Below are 21,528 nucleotides of genomic sequence, written 5' to 3' on the forward strand. Positions count from 1 at the left end.
CTTTCTGAGGAATAGATAGGGGCCAGGAGGTAGGAAGGAGGGGGAGGAGGGAATGGGAGAAGAGGAAACTGTGTTTGGTATGTAAAATTAAATAAAAAATTAATAAGAAAAAGAAAAAAAGAAATGTGGATATAAAAATGAATGAGATCAACCCTCACCCTGTGACAGGTGGTCCAATAAGGAGAGACAGGAGCAGGCACAGGTGTCTTGAGAACAAAGGATGCAGAAGAAGCACTGAGTGGTCATACAGATTTAGGAAAGTTAGAAAATAATGTAGACAGTAGTGCTGACAGAATCAAAGAGGTTGCTTACAAGGTATTAGATAGCACAGTGCAACAACTAGTCAGGAATAAAGAAACACATTATAGTATTTCAAGAAGCTTGAATTTACCATACCTATTTTAGTTGAAGATTTGATCCTCTCTATTTCCAAGCTTACTGAAGAGTCATCATAAAAGCCAGAAAAACTTGAATGTAGCCATCTTTACCTTCTTCAATAACAAAAATCCCTACATTTAAAAGGTTCACTAATAAGTGAATCAAGCTACACATTCATCATTTCAAAAATTAAATTGATATTATGGCTTTGTCTAGACAAATATGATGTGGGATATTTGTGAATTTGGCCTTTTGGGTTTCTTTTAAAGGAAATATTAGTTGTTCCCAATTTCTCTGATAGAAATGTCTATTAGTACAAAATTGGCTAAATAAGAGAGGAAGCAATGGTCTTTCTCCCTCTAGCACATGGATTTCAATCCAGGCCTAAACCACCATCAGAGGGCCCTCCCTAAACCACGATTTTGGGGTGCTGTTCTCCCCCTACACTCACTCATTGGCTCCCTTTCATTTGACTTTCTAATCATCCTTGGTCGAGCATGTAGGATAGCATTCAAACCAATCTTATGATGGAATTCTTCTCAGACTACCAGCTGCATCTCCAACCACATACAGTTAGCTGCAGTTCCCTGGAAGCCACACTCTAAAACCCCCATGCTGTCACAGAGAATGCTGTTCTCCTCTTGTCTATTAGACTTGTATCTAGACAGGCTTCATTACTCAAGTGGATCTTCACTATCACCAAAATTCGCTTTGGCCTCTTGTACTAAGTACAGCCTTCCTCGGGGCCTTTCTGAGCCACTGTGTATATGTCTACTATAAATCACAAATACATATATTTACATATACATACTTCACGGTGTATCTTAAGAGTTTTACAAAGCTAGCTCTCAGGCCTTGAGTTCTTTAAATATACAAAAGTTCCTTTGAAACACAACAGCCTTCTGACAAAGACAGCCATGACAGGTATACAAGGTGTTAAAAGAACACAGAAGAATTTCTCTGCAGGGATGTGGGAGTCAGAAAGATGCCAGGGCCTGCTTTCAAGACTGTGTGCTGAATCTGAAAGGATGAGTCGAAATTTATCATGTGGACAGGGGAAGGGATTCAGAGCAAGCAGCATAAGAAGAGCCAGACAGGCACAGGAAGCAGAAAGGGGTCTGAACCCGGAGGGGCCATACAACAACAACAAGTCCTTTAACAGAAGGCAACCTGGAGATCCGGGTCAGGGTCTTATCCAGACCAGTGAATAAACATTGACTGGATCATGCACAGTGGCCTAAAAGCATTTAAACTGACTTCCGTTTTGAACCTTAAGAGAGAATTAATGAAATATAAAGTCATGAGAGGCAGAGTGAAGAAATTAATCTTCACAGTAAACTATCCTTACTAAAAATAATACGTTGTTTATTAAGATCACATCTCCTTCATATTTTGTTGTTTGTTTTTTTTGAGACAGAGTCTCCACAAAGCCCTGCCTGCACTGGAACTCGCTACATAGACCCACCTCTGCATCCCAAGTGTTGGCATTAAGTGTATGTGTCATCAGGCCTGGCTCCTTCATAGTTACTGATTTCTGTAAAACAGAAATTCCTATCCCTTACACAGTTAGACGTGTACCAAACCAACTGGGTGGCACACTACAGGAATTGTTACACTTGGTATAAAAAGTGTCTAAGACACAACACAGGCTTACCTTCATCGACAAACACCCCAGCAGAACAAATAATGTAGGTTCACAAACCACCACGATATCATGGGGTAACGTGAACCAGGCTCCATGCAAGGGCAATAACAAAACATAGTGAGGACAGAGGTCAGTTGTGACCATAAGGGTGGCATACGAAAGACAGTGCCGTTTGAACTGGGGCTTGACCAGTTAGGAGGGTGTACAAACTCAGAAAGCAACCCTGCTCATCCTTCCCAAGAACTATCCACTTTCGGCCAAACATTTGTCTATAATTAGAAATGAGTGAATAAAATAGAAAAGGCTAACTGGAGAGAAAGAAGATCTGTGATAAAGAAATGCTGAATTGTAAGATCCATTCAACTGTGATCTGCAGGGTGAACTAAAAGGCATTTTTACACAAACTGAAAACTTGTAGAAAACATTTCAGCAAATGTGACATGATGGTGCCTATGGCACATTCTTCCACTTAAAGCTGATCCTCTCTCTGTTAGGTATTTGTGGTGATTGCCAGGTTGGCTGGAAGGGTCCAAAGGCATGAAGAAAGATGTGAAGAGTCAGTGGTGGGGGACCCAGAATCAGCCTGTGCCTGCCGGACCCCACCCTGGCATACATCACTTCAAAGTCTCTCAAGTGTTCCACACTTAACACATCCCAAACTGGTGTGTCAACATCTGAGCCTCCCCCCAATGTTCTCTAGTTCACCAAATAACACACCGGAAACTTTCAAGTCCTCCTTGATTCCATCTTTTTCCCTCTCCTCCACAACAGCCACTTTGTGGAGAGTATTCGTCAGTCCCAGAGCTAAGAGCTCCGTAAACATGTTCTCATTGAATCCTTACTTAAAATTCCTATGAGGTAGGGCTCTTATCTGTCTCTCACCAAAATGAAAAGATCCTCATTAAACACTGTCCCACCTCTGTCTTCATGCCATGACTCCTCATCCATTCTGGTTTAGTATTCTTCAGTACCCTACTATCCTTTTTCTTCCCACCACTCCTTAAAACCAAGTCTAACTTTACCACGTGGGCTGCAAAAGCTCCAACTCTGAACCTCAAATAGTTATTTCTTCAATTGCCAAAGAGGAAGTTCCAAAATTAGCCCCAAACCTCAAATGCCCACATGTGCCAGGCATTTGCCCTGAAGGAAGTGAGCTTGGAGAAAATGGGGCACATGCTTCTGCCGTCCATCCGGGTTGCTTCTTAACAAACTCTAGCCCACAGATTCCCAGAAGCAAGGCCAAGTGACTGATTTTCAACACCATCTGTCTGTGACATCCATGTTTCCTATGAAACACTGACAATTTCAAAAACAAGCTAAAAGACCCTGACCAGAAGGAAATCCACCTATATGTTAGGTTTGACTCATCAGCACCAGCGGATATGCTCTAAAATAGTATTCAATTTCCTGGTTTAAAATCTTTACCATGCTCCTTTATTACCTTGTGGTCAAAGCTAAACTATTTAATGTGACATCAAAGGCTCCTGGAGACATTCCTACTTGTTTCTCTTACCAGACATCCTTCAAAAACAGATCCCAATGCCAAACTAGGATTCATACATTTCCTGGAATGTGATAATTTTGTCTTCTGAGATCTTTGTGCAGTTTTCCATCTTCCAAAAGTGCCCTTCACTCACCTTATCCATCACAATTTAGTGGTATCATCACAGCCCATCATTCCTGGTTGATGGTACTGTCCACTGAGAGGTACACTTACAGTATCCAACATCGAAATATATCACAGTCCAATGCATCTCTGTTATCCAGTGCTATGTATACCTTAACCACTGATGCTGAGTAGGATGGAGCCTGGACCTTCATTATACTGGGTTACACTAGTGAACTCAAGATCAGTGTGTAGTTCTACTCAATACATATCTGTTGAACAGATGAATTAACTGAACACCATGGAGCCTATGAATTTTCCATTGCTCCTATTAAGCAGGAAAAGATCCTTCCCCTGAACTTCCTCAACTCTTTGTAAAATTTCTACTTATTACTATTGGGGGGGGTCACACATAGGTGCCATGATATGTGTGTCATCAGCTCTTTCCTGTCTACCTTTATAAAGGCTCTGGGAATTAAACTTAGGTCACCTGGCCATGTAGCATTTCCCCACTGAGCCATCTTGTCTGCCCACCCTCTACACTTTATTCCTAACTTTTTTATATTAGAATTATAGAAGGAATAAAGTCCAACCACCTCATCTACCTGAGCCAAGGTTCATGCTGTGCTCATCTCTGTGCATTCCTGGCTCCCAGCTTGATCTCCTAGTAAATCACAGTAACTGCCAATGCTAAGGTTCATAGTTCACTACCATTTTCTTCTGTTTTCCTAAGTGCAAGCACTGTGAGCTAACCAAAACTGTTCCACTGAGGGCCTTATGGAAAGCCATGATTCGCAACATGGGAAAGAAGTGGTGCCAAAAAAGGCAGCACCCCCACCAAAGGTTTTATTTTAGCCACAAACAACGAGAGAAATTTCCTACTTCCAATTCATTCTCAGTTGCAAAAGATGGACATGGGAAATGAAAGGCAATTTCAACATGCTTTGCTCTTCATCCTACAATGCAGGGAAACACAGCTCCGAGCTGTTTGTGATCTTCATGTGGACCAACACATTCATCAAGAACTGTTTAAACATCAGTTGACACAACAATATGGATGGAGGAAATATCACAGGCACCACCCCTAGATGAAAAGCTGCAGGCAGTTAATGAGTACCGAGAGAGAAAATACTAGTCTTCCCCGGGAAGGAGTCCCTTAACTGGTTATCCAATATAACCAATCCCTAGGTGGTAAGCCTGAAAAACATATACATACAAGCAACACTAAATGGACTCAGTAGGTTGCATTTATGTACTTATTTGCATATACATATGCAACAATAATTAAAGAGAAAAGGCCATCAATTTGAGAGAGGAGATGAGGGAGGTTGAAGAGAATAATGTAATCACATCTTAACTTCAAAATTTTTAAGAGGAATTATTCTACAATGTTGGATCTGGTAGTCTACACCTGTAATCTCAGAACCTGGGAGGTCAAGGCAGGAAGATTCAGAATTTTTTGTCAGCCTGGACTACACAGTGAGCTTGTTTGAAGCTGACCTGAGGGTACAGAGATATCTAATGGAAGAAAGAGAAATAGAGAGACAGAGACAGAGAGATGGACAGACAGACAGACAGAGAGAGACAGAGAAATTCTTCTGTAGGCAGCTTTCTACTTAGGGTCAGAAACCTGCCCCCCAAAAGTTTGACTTTCTCACCAAATATTCTTGAAATCCTACCTGTAAACCGTCTCCAGTGACATGGGATGGCGTCTTTCAGCAAGCACTTTGTATTACCTCCTTAGAGCTGACTGCAGGTTGTAATTTGGTATTAGATCCCCCAAATTGCTCACTAAAATGGTGAAAGTCCTGCCAAATGACCTTACTCACTTCCCAAATGTTTTAACCAAGGAATACTTTTGCATCAAAGCATTAGGTTGAAGGGATGGTCAATATACAGCTTGTTATTTGATACAGCAAAAAATATTTCTTACCTGAATTATTCCATGGAGAACTAACGAACAAGAAACACAACTCCCACAGGTTAGTGATGGGCTGGTGTTAGTAATTTCATTTGGGGGACTTTGTTTTTCTACATTTGCTTCTTCAAACATTAAAAATTTAAATGGTCTTTTAGGTTAGAATGGAGGTCAGTTTATTATATTTGTAAAACAAGAGGTAGAAATAAAAATTGAGTTTAATCTAAGGACTCAGTTAAAGTTAGCTTAGAATAACTAAAAGCAGAAGAAAAAAAAAACTCAAAACATTTCTGTAGAATAGTTTCCCCCAAACAAGCCACTCAAAACAAATAATGCTAAGCCCTTATTATAGCATTATAAAGTATCATTTAGATGTTATGGCTTTCAAGACACAGATTAGACGAAATTATGTCAAGAAATATGTTCATCTAACCTTTGAGCTGGCACCTTATCCTTGCCAGTCTCTGCCTTAAGACGTAGAAAGCTGCAAAACAAATGGCCAAAAAAAGACATTCCAGATCTTTTCTCTGTAAGGAGGCAGGGCTCGGGTATGACCAACGTGTTACATTCCCGGAGACTTACACACATTCAACTTTCACTGCTTTTCTGAAACAAACAAACAAAAATCTAGGACATGTTTAAAATAGTAGTATTTTAGTCATCATTTTGCCATTAGAAAACATTTGGTAACAAAAATATTAAGAACTAATTGAAGTTATGATGTTATTCTTCTATAGTCCAAATTCTTTTAAAAACATTCTTAGACATTTTTTTTTGTGCGTGGGGGGGGGGGGGGGGGTGTGCGCACGCACACGCGCAGGTGTGGGTGTTTACAGGTGCATGTGTACCATGTGTTTACATGGAGACCAGAAGACAGCTTATCGGAATTGCTTCTCTCCTTCCACCATGTTGGTCTTGGGGATGCCACTCAGGTTCTCAGGGCTGGCAGCAAGCATCTTTACCCACTGAGCCACCTTGAAAACCATCTTGACGGCTACCTATAGTCCAAATTCTAATGAAATATTCCAGAACTTTTTTGATACTTTATCTTCCAATATTTCGTTTTCAAGACATTAACTGTTGGTTCCTAGAGTCAGTATCTTTGATTTAAATGAATGTTGGATAAAGCACCTGAAAAAAAGAAATGAACAACCTTGGCCAATCAATACCCAGGGCTTGCAGTGCTCATACTGGTAGGTGTTCACTTACCTTTTGCTCATACACTGCATGCCCCCTCTTCTCTCCACCTTTGGGAAGAACATATTAAAGTTCGTTTTCTTCCCTTTCACAGCACTGTCTTCTTGCACGGATGCTTTGGTTGTCAATAGCAACAAGAATTAACTGTAAAACCTCAGCTATTTCTCTTGGTAATACATAAATATCACTGTTAAATGAAAGTCAAGGGAAGAAACTCAAAACACTATAAACAATGGTCAGTGTTGGACCAGTCTAGAGTACTAGGGGTGACAGAAGAGATGGTTTTATTACTTCTCTTTAGGATGAATGTCTTCCCTCTTTAACATGTAAAACATCCACTGTAACTATGATAATTTTGTGTACTTGTCTAACTTAATGGAGTCTTTTTTTTTTTGGAGTAACAGAAGAATAATTTGTAGTTCTGACTTCACTCAGTCAAAGCAGTAATTTTAACTATTCATCCAGAATGAGTCCACGGTATTATTAAAGACAAACATTACATTTGCTTGCCAGATTTTTTGTTTTATTGTTTATATATGATGTGATTTGTGTGTAGGCAATGTATGTATGAGTGTGAGTGTGTGTGTGTGTGTGTGTGTGTGTGTGTGTGGCATGCATGTGAGTGTGGGGCTTTGTATGCAAGTGTGAGCACATCAGAGGCCAGAATAGGACACTGGGTGTCTTTCTCTATTGCTCTCTGCCTTACTGCCTGGAGACAGGGTTTCTTATGGAACTGGAAGCTGGTCCTTTTGGCTAAGCTGGCTGCCAGCAAGCTCCCTCCTGGAATCTGCTCGCTTCTGCCTCCTAATTCTGGAGTTAGTGGAAAGTGCAGTCACACATGGCTTTTTATATGGGTGCTGGGATTCAAACTCTGGTCCTCATGACCCACTGTTATATCTCCCCAGGCTTTGTTTGCTAGGTGTTTTACTCATATTGGTTATGTTTATAATTTGCATTTTGTTTTTATTGCCTTTAGTTTTAGAATAATTCGCCATATCCTGATAGTGACCCATCTATTTAAATAGAATAATGAAATGCAGCAAATATATCTAAGAAAACACTGAAAATAAATCAAAGCATAAAGAACATTCTAGATGGCATATTTATATGATGTTTTATAGCCATAATTATGCATAAGAAATAAAATGTAAGAGAATACTATTTCTTTAATATATTCCATAACCAATTTTGAATAATTTATCAGGAAATATATTTTAAGTTATGTTAAACAAAGGAAAAAGGAGTTATTAGAGGATAGAAAACATCATTATTTTCAATCTAGCTCTATTAGTACCACACAGCCCAGCAGTTCTGTATAGTCCATTTCCTATAATATCTTAAAGTTGGGTCACTTCTTAAAAATTAACAGGAGTTAGCCTGGACATATTAGATTTAGTAAATTTACTGGTATAAGTATGCATATTTCTAATAAGGCTTCTACCTTAACTCTCAACCAATGTCCCATATTCTAACATTTACATTTTAAAGCTATACAAAACTTCTTTTCAAGTTAAAGGAATATTAAACATGTAATACGGCCAGGTGGTGGTGGTGCACGCCTTTAATCCTAGCACTCAGGAGGCAGAGGCTCCTAAGAAATAATGTACAGGTTTGCTAAATGCCCTGTGCTCTGAGCTAATGAGTTTTCTACCTTTACTGGACATGAAATCACCTCCCGAAAGCCGGGCCCTTCTAGGTTCTTAACATGCCTTGGTTCTGCTGTCTGTCATCTTGGATGTTTGTGTGTAACTGTGCCAAGTTGGGTAATTGACTGTGAAGAGATTTTCCCATGTGAATGCCAAGTTTTTGACAATGAAAACTATAAAATTTAAGGCTGGGCTATGGAGAACTCTAGACTTGCTGGTTCTTTTGGCTGACGGTTAGGATTTGGCAGATGGAATGGCGGTCCTTTCCCTCTCACACTCTTCACTTTGCTTTTGTCACAGTGAGGAGTTGGCACCTGCCCTGCTGGGCCACATGTTTAAGGGGCTCTGAACCTCAGTCTACCTCATGTGGTCATTGTCCCAGCCATCTCCGTCTGCAATGCTTTATTGTTTTCTTTCCAGAGGTTTTAAATGGCCTAACAGTTGGGCATCTCACAACCCTTTATAGTAAAATTAAACTGCAGGCAATAAGTCAGGCCCCGTGGGTATCTGTGGTTGCTAACTCGCGGTACTGGATTCTTGTCGCTGGACTGACTTCTCTCGCCTCTTTTCCTCCCTCCCCTTCCAGTTCCCATGTCGTCCAGGCTGCCCCCAAACTTGTCATCCTTCTGCCTCTGCCTCCTGAACACCGGTATTACAAGTGCTTGACAGCAAGCATGGCTATAAAGATCATTTCCCGTTGCTGGAGAGCAAGCCCAGGGCTCACACACGTTAGGCATACACTTTATCACAGAAGTACATCTCCCTCTCGTTTTCTTTAGCACTGTCCCCAAATCCCACAAAGCTGTGCTCAGCAGGCAAGAAAAGCTAGTCACTGAAGAGTTTACTTTATTTGGCTTATCACAATGTCATAAACTTATCATTGTACTTACTAATTTTAAAGGTATGTAGCAAAACACAGGGCATTATCAGTGAGGAGTCTCAGATGAACTGAAGCAGACTTTTGGGACATGTTGTAAGTGACTATTCTAGAGTCCTGAACTATAAACCAGTGGCTTTGCTGGCAATGTTGGATGTATTTAACTTGCATGACCATTTTACAAAAGCTGTGTAGAAACAAATTAGAAGGAGAAAGTGGGACAGGTTTTCTTGTGTTACATGATCCTAATGAACTCCACCCTAGAGCTTCTCACACTATACTAAGGCACAAAGAGCATGCAGGAGATTTATTTTTGGCACCTCTTCAAAAATTATGCAGTAGGTTGCCTATGAAAATGTCCTGCCGGGCGGTGGTGACACACGCCTTTAATCCCAGCACTCAGTAGGCAGAGCGAGGCGGATCTCTGTGAGTTCGAGGCCAGCCTGGGCTACCAAGTGAGTCCCAGGAAAGGCACAAAGCTACACAGAGAAACCCTGTCTCAAAAAAAACCAAAAAAAAAAAAAAAAAAAAAAAAAAAAAGAAAATGTCCTTATCCACCAACAGAGATTAGCGCCCAGAAACTTTCTGGAAGCCTTCTATTTGGTGTTTGTTTGTTTGTTTATTTGTTTGTTTATTTATTTATTTATTTATTTATTTATTTGCTCATCCATTTATTTATATTTTGGTTTGTTTTTTTGGTTTTTTTTAATATCATAATTTTTTGTTTGTTTGTTTTTTTGAGACAGGGTTTATCTGTATAGCTTTGGAGTGTGTCCTGAAACTTGTTCTGTAGACCAGTAGACCAGGCTGGCCTGGCACTCACAGAGATCCACCTGCTTCTGCCTCCTGAGTTCTGGGAGTAAAACCATAGCACCACCATGCCTGGCTTCAAAACCAATTTTAATAAAAAATGAAATTATATACCAGAATTTTTAATTCCTAGCCATATGTAGATAGATACCAAGATATAGTAAATAGTTTAATTCATTAGCAAATTTTAAATATAATCTGAAAGAAAACTCTCAAAATACCACAGAACATAGAAAATGTAATTATTCAGTTAAAAAAATTAACTAACGTAAGTATATACCAAAATAGAAGATCTAAGGACTTTGGGGTTGTGGGAAGCTTATATTTAGAAAGTCCAGGGGCTGAGGATGGCTTGGTGATGAAGAGCACATACTGCTCTTGCAGACAACCTGGTTGGTTCCCAACATTCACGCTGAGTTGCTCACAACCACCTGCAACTGTAGCTCCAGGGACTCAAGTGTACCGACCTATCCCTCTGCCCCTACCCACCCCATATATATAATTTTAAAAATAAAAAAAGGAGGCTGGAGAGATGGCTCAGCAATTAAGAGCAGTGGCAGCTCTTCTAGAGGATGCAGGTTTAATCCCAGTACCCACATGACAGCTCACAACCTTTTGTAACTCCAGGGGATCTGAAGCCCTCTTCTGGCCTCCTTTGACACCAGGCATGGGCATGTTGCCCAGACATACATGCAGGCAAAACATGCATTCATATATATCTTATTTTTAAAAATGAAAATATATAAAAGAACATAAAGTTGGGTAGAGAGAGAGGTAGGAAGGATCTGAAAGGAATTGGGAGAGGAAAAACTATGACCAAAATACATTGTATGAAAAAAAAGTTTTTCAATTAAATAAAAAGTGAAAAAGAAAATCTTGCACAGAGTGGTTACTGTCAACTTCACAATGCACACCTTTTACCACTTAGGGAATTCATTGGAATTGAATTTGATATTTATCATTTATGAAAACAAGACTAGAGGTTGTTGGTTTTGTGGTTTGTTTTGTTTCTAGTTTTGTTTTGAGAGGGTCCCACTATGTAGTTTTGGCTGTCCTGGATCTCATTCTGTAGACCAGGACAGTCTTGAAATCATGGAAATCCCTCTGCCTCTGCCTCTGGAACACTGGGATCAAAGACATGCACCACCATGACTAGAAAAAGTAACAAAGGATTTCGCAAAGTATATACTAGTCTAAGAGTTGCTGGGTGTTTTGTCCTTCCTTTTGTGTATATAGCCCAATTTTAAACTGTGAGGAGAAGCTGCTGAAGTTTCAGAGTCCATGAGCTCTGTGGAAGGCAAACCCAACCAACCACAGGGTCTGGTCATGTTTTAACAGGAACCCAGCCAGTCTGGAGAATTTATGCCATTATTCCATAGACTGGTTAGAGAGATACTGACCAAAGTAAGTATGCAGCTTTACATTTTAGCAACAAAAATCATCTCTATCCAACCCTTAGTCACAAATCTTCATTTCCCAAAGTGTAGTACCTACCAATATTAGCCCTGACTTTCAGTCTAACAAGCTATGTTGGAAAGTAAGGGCTTCTGGTAAGACAGAATCATTTGTTTGTTCTCCAAAATCATCTACCATATTCCAAAGGTGAAAGTAATTCTGATCATATTTGTATCTATCTTCCTCCACCAGAATTACATTGAATTAGTAGTGTTATCAGGACAAATTAAAACTGAAATCCCTTATAAAAACTATGAAGTGACATGGAATGAACAAAGAGATGATGTCTATGTGTATTTACACACACCACAACAACTCATCTGGGCTGTGATATAGCCCCCTATGTGGGCTTTAATGGGAACTTTGTTACGACCATAATTTTCTCCTTAATTATGTATTAGTAACAATATGTATGGAAATAAAAAAATCTATATGATGCTCTACTACATTAAAGTAGAAAATTGTATTTGGTATTACTTAACCAATCACCTTATAGCAATGCAATTTTTTAGTAGTCTAGTAATTATTTTACTTCTTGTCCTAACATGTTCCTGGGGAAGTACTAACAACCACTTTAGACCAATGCAACTGATTTTTTTTCCCCCCAAGCTAAACTGCCTTGGCTATCTACTACTTTTTGAAGACAGATCTCTCATTTGTTACAATTAAGTAGAAAGTGCTAACTGCTCAGTTCTCCTCCAGGGCTGTCCAAGGTGAGACTCAAAGCATGTTGGATTGCTGCCTTGTGGAGGTGCCTAGGGAGTAGGTATCCCTGCTCCTCCTAAGGAGACGGTCTTTGCTGGATTGGTGCCCTCTCAGAACACACATCATCCTTTCGTTATTATTTGGACTTTTGTGATGGTTAGTTTTCAGAAATGGAGGAGGTGAAGAAGGGAGAGATGAGCAACAGAGGAAGGGAGGGATGAAGAGAAATTGATACAGGGTGTATGTGCACCAGGATTTCAGGTCCCACTGCCAAAGGGGCTTGGCGAGGAGTCCATGTGAATCAGCCTTTCCTCACACTGTAGTAGTGAAAAGCAGAGCCTTAAGTTTGGGTTCCAGACCATAGAGCAGCTCTCTGTGAAGTCCAGATAGATCAGAGAATCAAGGAGGGATCATGTGGACTCCTCTATACTCTTATATAGACTTTGAAGAAATGAGCACAGTCAAGACACCAGCAGTGTTGCTGGGCTCACTGACCACTAACCATGTAATAGTGTAAGAAGGAGAAATGGTGCCTGGGTATGATATCTGTGTTTGTCTCTGTACCCCAAACCATACTTTACATGGGGATGGTGGGTGCCTAGTAAGATGGTGGCCAGTTTACATGCTGACATCTAAGAATTTCTCACTGGTTTCTTTGCAGAACCTGTTTATAGTGGAGCCCACTAACCACCTACCTATACTCTACCCACAATGCTCACCTCCTGCTCTGTCGGTCAATTTTTACTTAAACATTCACTTCTTACTTTTAAAAAAGATGAAAAAGATTTTGAAAAAAACACCATTTTCCAAACAAGACAGAACATAAACAAATAGGAATAAGGAGATCGAGTCTACATATCTTTCAAGGCATCTTCAAAGGGACCAAAAGTAGAAAGTGACTGAACAGAAAATGTCACTTTATAAAATCAGTCATGATTTATTCTTCTTTCAATCCCATTTTTATAAAAAATGTACAGTAAAACTAAATCAATCAATCTCTCTCTCTCTCTCTCTAGGAAAAGGATGTCGCTGTAGAATTCTCCCACATTTACTCATATAGAACAGTGATGACACATGTCCAGATAGTTATTGTAGTTTGTATAACTTGTAAGAACATGATATTGAAAACTACTTTAGAGCATAGGAGTAGGGGATTATTCTTGTCCATCTGTATGGTAGCAAACTATTGCAAAGCCGTTTAAAAGACTGAGTCAGATCTACATAAACCTATAAGGACTGGTCTTTAAACACCTTTGTTACGGTATGGAAGAGTTTTAATTTATGCTGATGTTACATAAAAAGTGAAAATCTTAACACTATTTAGACATTTCTATAAAGATTAGTAAGGAACAATGACTGTCCACTGGAGACTAGAACTTAGTGTCAAGAAAACATAAAGGTAACAAATACTTACCACTCTGCAGCTCCGGTGGGCTTTCTCCCTCCCTCTCGCCCTCCATCCCTCCTTTTCATTTTTTACACTTAAATATGCATTTCTTACTTTTCTTTTAAACAAAAGATGAGTTATGTAAATAACTTAACCAAAATAGACAATAGAAAGTGTGAATCTATATCCCCACAGTGTTGAAAACATTTTCGTCAGTGCTTTTGGTCTTTTTATTACAACGTGTCCCCAGATAGCATTCCACTCTCGGATTCTCCTCCTCCTTCACAGATCATGGACCCAGTAACACAGCACACACCAAGCCCACAGGTACACTGAATTATGGCTGAAGTCAAGAGATAATAGAAGCAGTTCCTTAAAGAGTGAGTGACTCTTTCTAACCAGCAAAAGAGACTCTACATTCATGAAAAGTAGACAGCTTGATGACTGCAAGCCAGGGGGGAGATTTTGGCAAATGGACCAATTTCATCCCATCATGCCAACATCAGTCAAATGTCACCAGTCTAAGGAGAAAGAAGAAACTAGGATCAGACTAACCAAAGGTTTCTCTGGAAGAAAGATGGGAAGACAGCATCCTAAAATCAAGCAACGAGCAACAGATCAGTCTCTGGATTCAGCATCACCAAGTGAGAAGGCACTCTCCAACGGACCAAAGCTAAGCATATGTATGCCATTCAGACATACACAAACATCGTCTTTCCTACCTATTAGGACACTGTAACTCAACATTTTTCAGCATTATGTTCAAGGTTACTTTAGAAGCAGCATACAGATCCAGAAGTAAAGGACTGGTTAATGAATTACAGCACATACACAATGAACCCATAAAAAGAGGACTTTCCCTATACAGATAAGGAAATAGCTTTAAGATGTTCTGCGATGAAGCTTATCTACTATCCTATATTTGTGTAGAGCAGGTAGGTAGCAAGGGGGACAGAGAAGGCACCCAGAATATGAAAAATATCTCTGACAGGTATATAAGACCACGATGACACTTCTTTTTCTGAGGAGTAGTTATCTCAGGGAATGAATACATCTTTCTAAATAAATTAAGATTCTAAAAAGAAAATGTTGGGAAAAATTTAAAAACCAGCAAACAATGGAAAGAAAAGGACATGCTCTCTCCAGAAGCACATAAACTAAAATTGTAATGATGGCCCCGTGCAAGGAGGGCAGACAGCAGGAAACAAACTGTGAAGTGCTCCGTAGTTTTGGCGTCGATTTCTGCACTTGTGTGAATTTGCAAACTTATAGTAAAGAGAGAAAGAGAGAAAAAGAAGAAAAAGGCAAAGCTACCTCTGTGTTGTGGAGGACACAGTAATAAAGGTTAGGCCAGCAGACCCCGCTGGCCTTCCCCCTCCTCCACCACAGTTCCGGTCCAATCTCTGTGTTGAGCACCATCCCTTATTCTCTGTGGGATCCACACGGAGTTGCTCAACATCACAGGCCACCATTTCAAAAGCAGTTGGAGTAACTGGAACTGCACAGAGCAGGAATCCAGCAGACAAGAGTACCAAGCAGAAACGTTGTGCAGGACACAGCCCAGGAGAAGGTCTGGCTAAGAAGCACACCTGCATTCTGCTCCCAGGTCCCTGTGTGCAGGGCTTGTGTGTTCCTGTGTCAGGATTGTGAGGATAGGCCTGGCACTAACTCTCAAGAGTCTACGGGGCTTCCCTTCCAGGAGCCTGGCCCTTCGGCTGGAGAAGTATGAAAACTTCTAATCCGTATAGGTTAAGAGCTGCCCAAATTAACTGTAGGAAGGAGCTTGGGAAACCGGTGGCTCTTAGCAGCATTACTGCAAAGTTCAGTTCTAATCGTGGAAGGAAAGGAAAGAGCAAAGTCATTTCTTTAAAACTTAACTTTGAAGACTACACACACTTGAAAACTACCTGTTTGAAAAGGTCAAGATTCTTCAGCACCACTCGGGGCCTGGAATCTGCATTCCTAGACCACTCCAAGTCACTCAAGGAACATGGTGTTCTTCAACAGCCTTTCCAGGGAAGCGGCAGATGCATGACCTTTGTTAGAAAACAACAGTAACCACAAGCCAACTTCCCTTCCAAAGGATCTGGGAATTCAGGTTTGGTGACAAAAGGAATTCTAAAATTACCCACAGCCAAGCTTTTATTCCTACCTTAAAAACAAACAAGAGAGATTCTCTGTTCTCACCCCATACTTAGGAAAGGAAGCTAATGAGCTCAGCACAATGGGGTTTGGCGCCTTTAAGGTGACCAGAGATGCCTGCCAACAGTCTCCAAGATGGCTCCAGACAGCACCCCCATCTCAGATTCCCAGTTATTCCTGGGATATACACAATTGTACAGTTATAAATAAATTGCTTTAAGAGAAGACATAATCCATGCTCAACATAATTTGTTTTACTTGTTGGCTACAGAAGAAAAGGTGTTTATGAGGAGTAACCTCTGTGAGGGGAATAATATGTGTGGTCTTCCAAGATGACTTCATTTGAGGGCTGTTTGGTGGCAGGGAACTTGTTCAGCCTGTGCAGGGCCCAGGGTTTAACCTCAGGGCTGAAAAGAAGAATTTCTAATTTACCTGTAATTATTTTAAAGAGAGTATTCAAAACCTAAATTACCAGAGACAGTTTATGAAATTGTATTAACAAGGACAACAAATCAATGACTCGTGCAAGAATCAAAAAAATTAATAAATCATCTTCTTTTTACAAGACTCAGTTTCTGAGCAAAGATACAAGAAAGCAATCATAAATAATTTATCTCGCTTACTATAATGAAGTTCTATGCCTTGATCAAACAGCCTCTTACTCAGAATGCAGGGCTGTGGGATAATGCTTTTGTACACTGGCTTAATAAAACACTGATTGGCCAGTAGCCAGGCAGGAAGTATAGGCAGGATAAGCAGACAAGGAGAATTCTGGGAAGAGGAAGGCTGAGTCAGGAGATGCCATCCATCCATCCAAGCAGCAGCATGTAATGACACACAGGCAAAGCCATGGAAGACGTGGCAACATATAGATTAACAGAAAAGGGCTGAGTTTATGTGTAAGAGCTAGTCAGTAGTAAGCCTGAGCTAATGGCCGAGCAGTTTTAATTAATACAAGCCTCTGTGTGTTTACTCGGGTCTGAGTGGCTGCAGACAGGGCAAGACACAGGAAAACTTCTGGCTACAATGCAGAAACAATTCAAACCTGTGCTGATCAATCCTTCCCACATCCACAATCACAATCAAGAAACATGCACTGTCTATCTGCAATAATCAGGTAGCTACAAACTGGTTTCAGAACGACTTGCTATGTCACAGCCCCTTCTTTATTAACCTTAAGCTTAGAGTTGATAAGTCTGAAATTTCCAGGTGGGCTCTGTCCAGCTGCAGCCTTCACTAACTTAAGAGATATGACAGGAAGAATCAGCCAGAACTGACAGAGCAGCCTGTCTGTGGGTGTAAGTGTTCAGATTTCCTGACCCTCCAGAGGAAACAAAACAATTATTTGCATTTGTCCTTCTCTTAAGGATACAAACCATCTTAATTCATATCATTTCCTTCAGTGCCCTGATAGACAAAGAATTCTAAGCTGAAACCTGGAATGAGCTCTACTTTGAATTTCCCTTTGCATCTCCAGAAAGTGCTTTCAACAAAAATGCTATTGTCATTAAGCTGTGTGTCCAGCTTGATCTCCAAGACAAAGGGAGAAGTCATAGCACTCAGTGCCAGACCTGCTGCATTCTTTCTCATTGTGAAAGTCTCGGATGGACTTTACAGGCAGCCAGGTGGCTAGGGAGGTACAAATGAGGGGGCCTCATCCCAAGTCCCAACTTATCTAGTCCTTTTACTTGTTTGGGAAATGAAACATAGAAACCCAATAAATCTCAACTACAAAAATCTCTACTTAGCAGGGGGAGAGAAAAAATTAACAAAATGAAATGGACCACTGAGATGATGGGGAAGGTAAAGAACAGAAAATTACAAGCAAGAAACAAATATGTTGTGACAATATTTGAGAGACTAAGGTACTGTGTGCTGTAAGTATGTAATCACCACTAGAGAAACATAAGAGAATTTCATCTGGTAATAAAGAACCCCATTAATATTAAAAAAATCTAAAGCCCAAGACAATTAGGAAATCAAATGTGGAATTTTCAATGTGCATTTATGAGCCTATTTATGAGCCAAGAACACAAAACAAAGAATCAAAGAATAGAAAGACACCAAGGGTCTAACCCAAAAAAGAACTATGAAAACACAGCCTGCCTATTTCTGGAAACTGCCATGCCTTTCCAGCATGGCAGGAATGCTGGGGTTGGCCTCTGGGTGCACAGGCAGGAAATATGAGGACAGACCCCATGCCTACTGGGCTGTTTCTCTACTCTGTCCTTCAGAAGTCCTGGAGAAAAAGATGAAAGTCCCCGAGTTAATTGTGGCTTTGTGGCTAAGGGTGGCAAGCCAGAGCACAGGTCAGACAACTCCACAATTCTGCCATGTTAGTCTCTCTAAACAAGTCCAGAGGAAGGAGAGCAAGCCGGGGTGAGATGGAGAGGGTTTTGTGTAGATATCTGACTCAGATGACCGTTGGATCAAAACATGTCACAAATGTTCAGCCCAATGGAGCAGACACTCTCTGAAGGGTCTCTGCACAAAAGGCCATTTAAGATCCAGCAGACAAGATAATGTGGGTACCACGTTCCCCCACGAACACATATCCCTAGAGACAAACTGAAAGGCTCTGTATAACAGGTGGCTACACTAACATCTGCTCTGCTGTGCTGCCGTAAAGTGAGTCAATCAGAGGAGAACCATGGTGCAACTTGGATAACTCAGATCATTTAAAGGTCAGACAGCCAAAAGTATTTTTCACAGTATGTTTTTTAGAACCTGGTTAGGAATCACATAGGTAACCGACTACCAGATTTAATTCATCAATTTAATTCATTTAAGGCATCTTTCTTGGATTGAGTGCAAAACTTTCAGTTTCGCAAAGGCATTCACAACAGCATTTAGAAATACTTCATTCATCCCACCAGCCTCTGTTTGGTGCTGTTCTATCCCTTTGAGCTGACCTCCTGCCCTCACATTCCTCTACCTTAGATCAAAACAAAGGAAGGCAGACTCTGAGCTGACAGGAGACATTTGGACCATCTAAGGTTCTGCTAGAGGAAAACAGAAGAATACTTCTACCCCTAATTCATTCTTATAGTCTTGCCATCTTCGGCGTTAATGGCTAAGGCCCCCCTTTCAATTCAGAGGAACTTCATTTCACTGCAACAGGGAACCTCAGAACCATTTTTAATTTGGCCGGTAGCGACACAAAGTGTATACTTTTCCTGACTGAAGAACACAGAATTTGATAGCACATATTTGCACTTCCTGCACTCTCCATCCTGAATGCCCAACATGACCAAGTTCAACTGTAGTGTTTGCTCTGGCCAGGAAGAATTTTCAGTGCTTTACGAATGATGCCTCATTTCAGTATTACATGTCATTAAGGTGCATAATACTTCTGATTGATTCCAGAGATGAAGAAAATGGAAGAAGCACAGGAAAGATGAATTATTCAGCCAAGAAGGTCAAACTGGAATGGAAAAGCAGGCTGTCCAGAACAACGTCCCTGCTGCCCTCAGTTTTCCTGGCTCCCGAACTGTACCACATCTCAGATGAACGGTGATGTGTGAAAGACAATCTTACACACCATGGTAACATGACCATTTTAATCTCCAATTTCTACACTGCACTTTCCTCCCATGCCCAGGAATAACAGAGACAAAAGAGAACTACGGAATGTCCCTACTTTGCATTCTTTTAGCGACAAAATGAAGGGTTGAAAATGACAGTGTCTCCGATCTGTTAGGAAATGCACGGGAGGAAGAAAAAGTCTAGGAAATCTCTTGGATGATTACATTTCATAACAACACTGTAACTTTAAAAGGCCTCTGTACTTGTTCAGATTTAGATTTGCCAAGCCAGTGCATACTTGAGAAATTTTAATTACTTGGTACAGAAAAATAGAACAGCTCCTAGTGTTGCTGGGGGAATTCCACTGCAGGACCTCTCGAGAGAGCTCAGGAGTTTGCACCCCAGAATTCTTTCAACACACCTGGCATCGAACCTACATTCTCCTAATCTCTGCCTCCGGGGCAGGTGTGAAGGTGTGCCCGACTGCCGCACAGGGCGTTCCGCCAGAGCATGGCTCCCTGACCTGGGTGGGGCTGGGCGCCACATGGACCTCAAGGCCTTTCACTGTTCAATTTGCCAGTTTCCTGAAAGTTCCTGCAGGGAAGAAGGCAAGTGATGCCTTCTACAAAGAGGCTGACCCTGTTCTCTCTAGGATGGATTTGATTCACTACTGGGCCAAGACAGTCCATGTTCTCTTTTCTCTTTGGTAATTCAGCCTGGTGGCTCATCAGCCATCATGCCTGACAGCCTCTGACTGACAGTATTTCTAACACTGTCATGTATTTGGCAGAAGGCTACATCCTACCAGAGACCAGTCCTGGTTTGGACCATCTTCTCTCTGAAACAACACTAAGTTGACTAACCAGTGAAAAAAGGACTATATTGCCTGGTCCTTTCATGTACTAGAAACCAGAAACTCCATCTCTCTTTAGCAGGAGGCAATGCCCCAAATGAGCAAGGGGCCAGTGCTTACAAGTCACAGGAAGTAAAACATTAGTCCTCTTCACCTGCCTGTCCCCAGAGACAACAGCCTGAATGTGCATTGACAACCCCGTGACAATCACTCTCCTTCCTCAACGAAGTTAAACATCTAAGTATTCTTGATAACAGCCGATGGAAGGCTTCATCTTCGGGACTCCTCACACTGCCAGCCCATATCTAGGCCAGGCTCCTCCACTGCCCGCTAACCTCAACCATCCTTCCCTAAGATACCTCCTGCCTGACAAGATGTCCCAGTGTAGAGCCCAGCTCAGTTCCTATCATCTTACCAGATGTGCTCAAAAGATGCCTCAGAAAGCTGCTTGGTCATTTGGGGTGGGATGTGTCTGCTTTTGGACTTTGATTAATTATGGAATTTACAAATGATGTTTTCCATGACTCTACTGGTTGGCCCATGTAGATGTCAGTACAACTTCTCTTTCTAAAAAAAAAAGTCTTGCAAATGCCAAACGTGCCACCGTACACAATAGTTCTGGTGAAGATTTTATAGGCACTCTTAAATTCTGAGTTTATTTAGTGTAAATATCGTCTAGACTTATTATCTCACCTTCATCTAGAGCTTGGAGCAAAGGAAGAAATAGCCTGATAAGAACCCTGGGGTGGAGGAAGCTGAATACAAGAGCTTAAATGAGCAGCACAGGGCTGCAGAGATGGCTCAGCGGTTAAAAGGGCTGCTCTTCTAGAAGACCTGTGTTCAATCCCCAACACCCACATGGTGCACAGACATACATACATGCAAGCTCAACACCCGCACACATAAACTAATAAAATAAAAGCTAGACAGCTTGCTCGGTGGCTCTCTGTGACTGGTAAAGCTGGCACTGTAACCCAGGCGCTTTTGGTTGGAAAGGGCCAGGATAAGGATTTGGGTCAGAATCTGCCCAGCCAAGACTAGCTCAGCAACGGCAAACCCTCCTAAGTGCAGAGTAAAGTCTAGAACCATGAAGGGAAGATACACTCCCCAGGGAGCTGCAGCCTCCAGACCTGATACTCACGTTGACACTGTCCCCAGGACTGACGAGCCCAGCCCCAGCAGCAGTCAATCCTGCCACCATAACGACAGAGACCAATCGAAGATACTATTTGCCTGGGCCACCTACCAAACAAACAAAAAAATGTAAAATAAATAATGACACTTGAGATTTACAATATTTTTCTCTTTGTTTTATTTACAAAGATATATTTAAACCACACTCAGCACTTTTCTGCAAACTCCTTACCATCTGTAGGAATCCGAG

General features: G+C 41.1%; 1 protein-coding gene across 4 annotated transcripts in view; it reads right to left on the reverse strand.

Annotated features, from left to right (window-relative positions):
* Npnt (nephronectin) overlaps positions 1-21,528 on the reverse strand; it is a 69,739-nt gene that overhangs the window by 46,342 nt on the left and 1,869 nt on the right. For 3 of the 4 annotated variants that reach the window (XM_036191426.1, XM_036191429.1, XM_036191428.1), the window contains exons 2-3: positions 21,286-21,386; positions 5,981-6,031 (exon numbers count right to left, since the gene is read on the reverse strand). In XM_036191426.1, coding sequence (XP_036047319.1) covers positions 5,981-6,031; positions 21,286-21,386 — 152 coding nt within the window. The remainder of the gene's footprint in view (positions 1-5,980; positions 6,032-21,285; positions 21,387-21,528) is intronic. The other variant, XM_036191427.1, reaches the window with a different exon arrangement.

Source organism: Onychomys torridus, chromosome 6 (assembly GCF_903995425.1).
Source record: "Onychomys torridus chromosome 6, mOncTor1.1, whole genome shotgun sequence".
NCBI classification, from domain to species: Eukaryota; Metazoa; Chordata; class Mammalia; order Rodentia; family Cricetidae; genus Onychomys; species Onychomys torridus.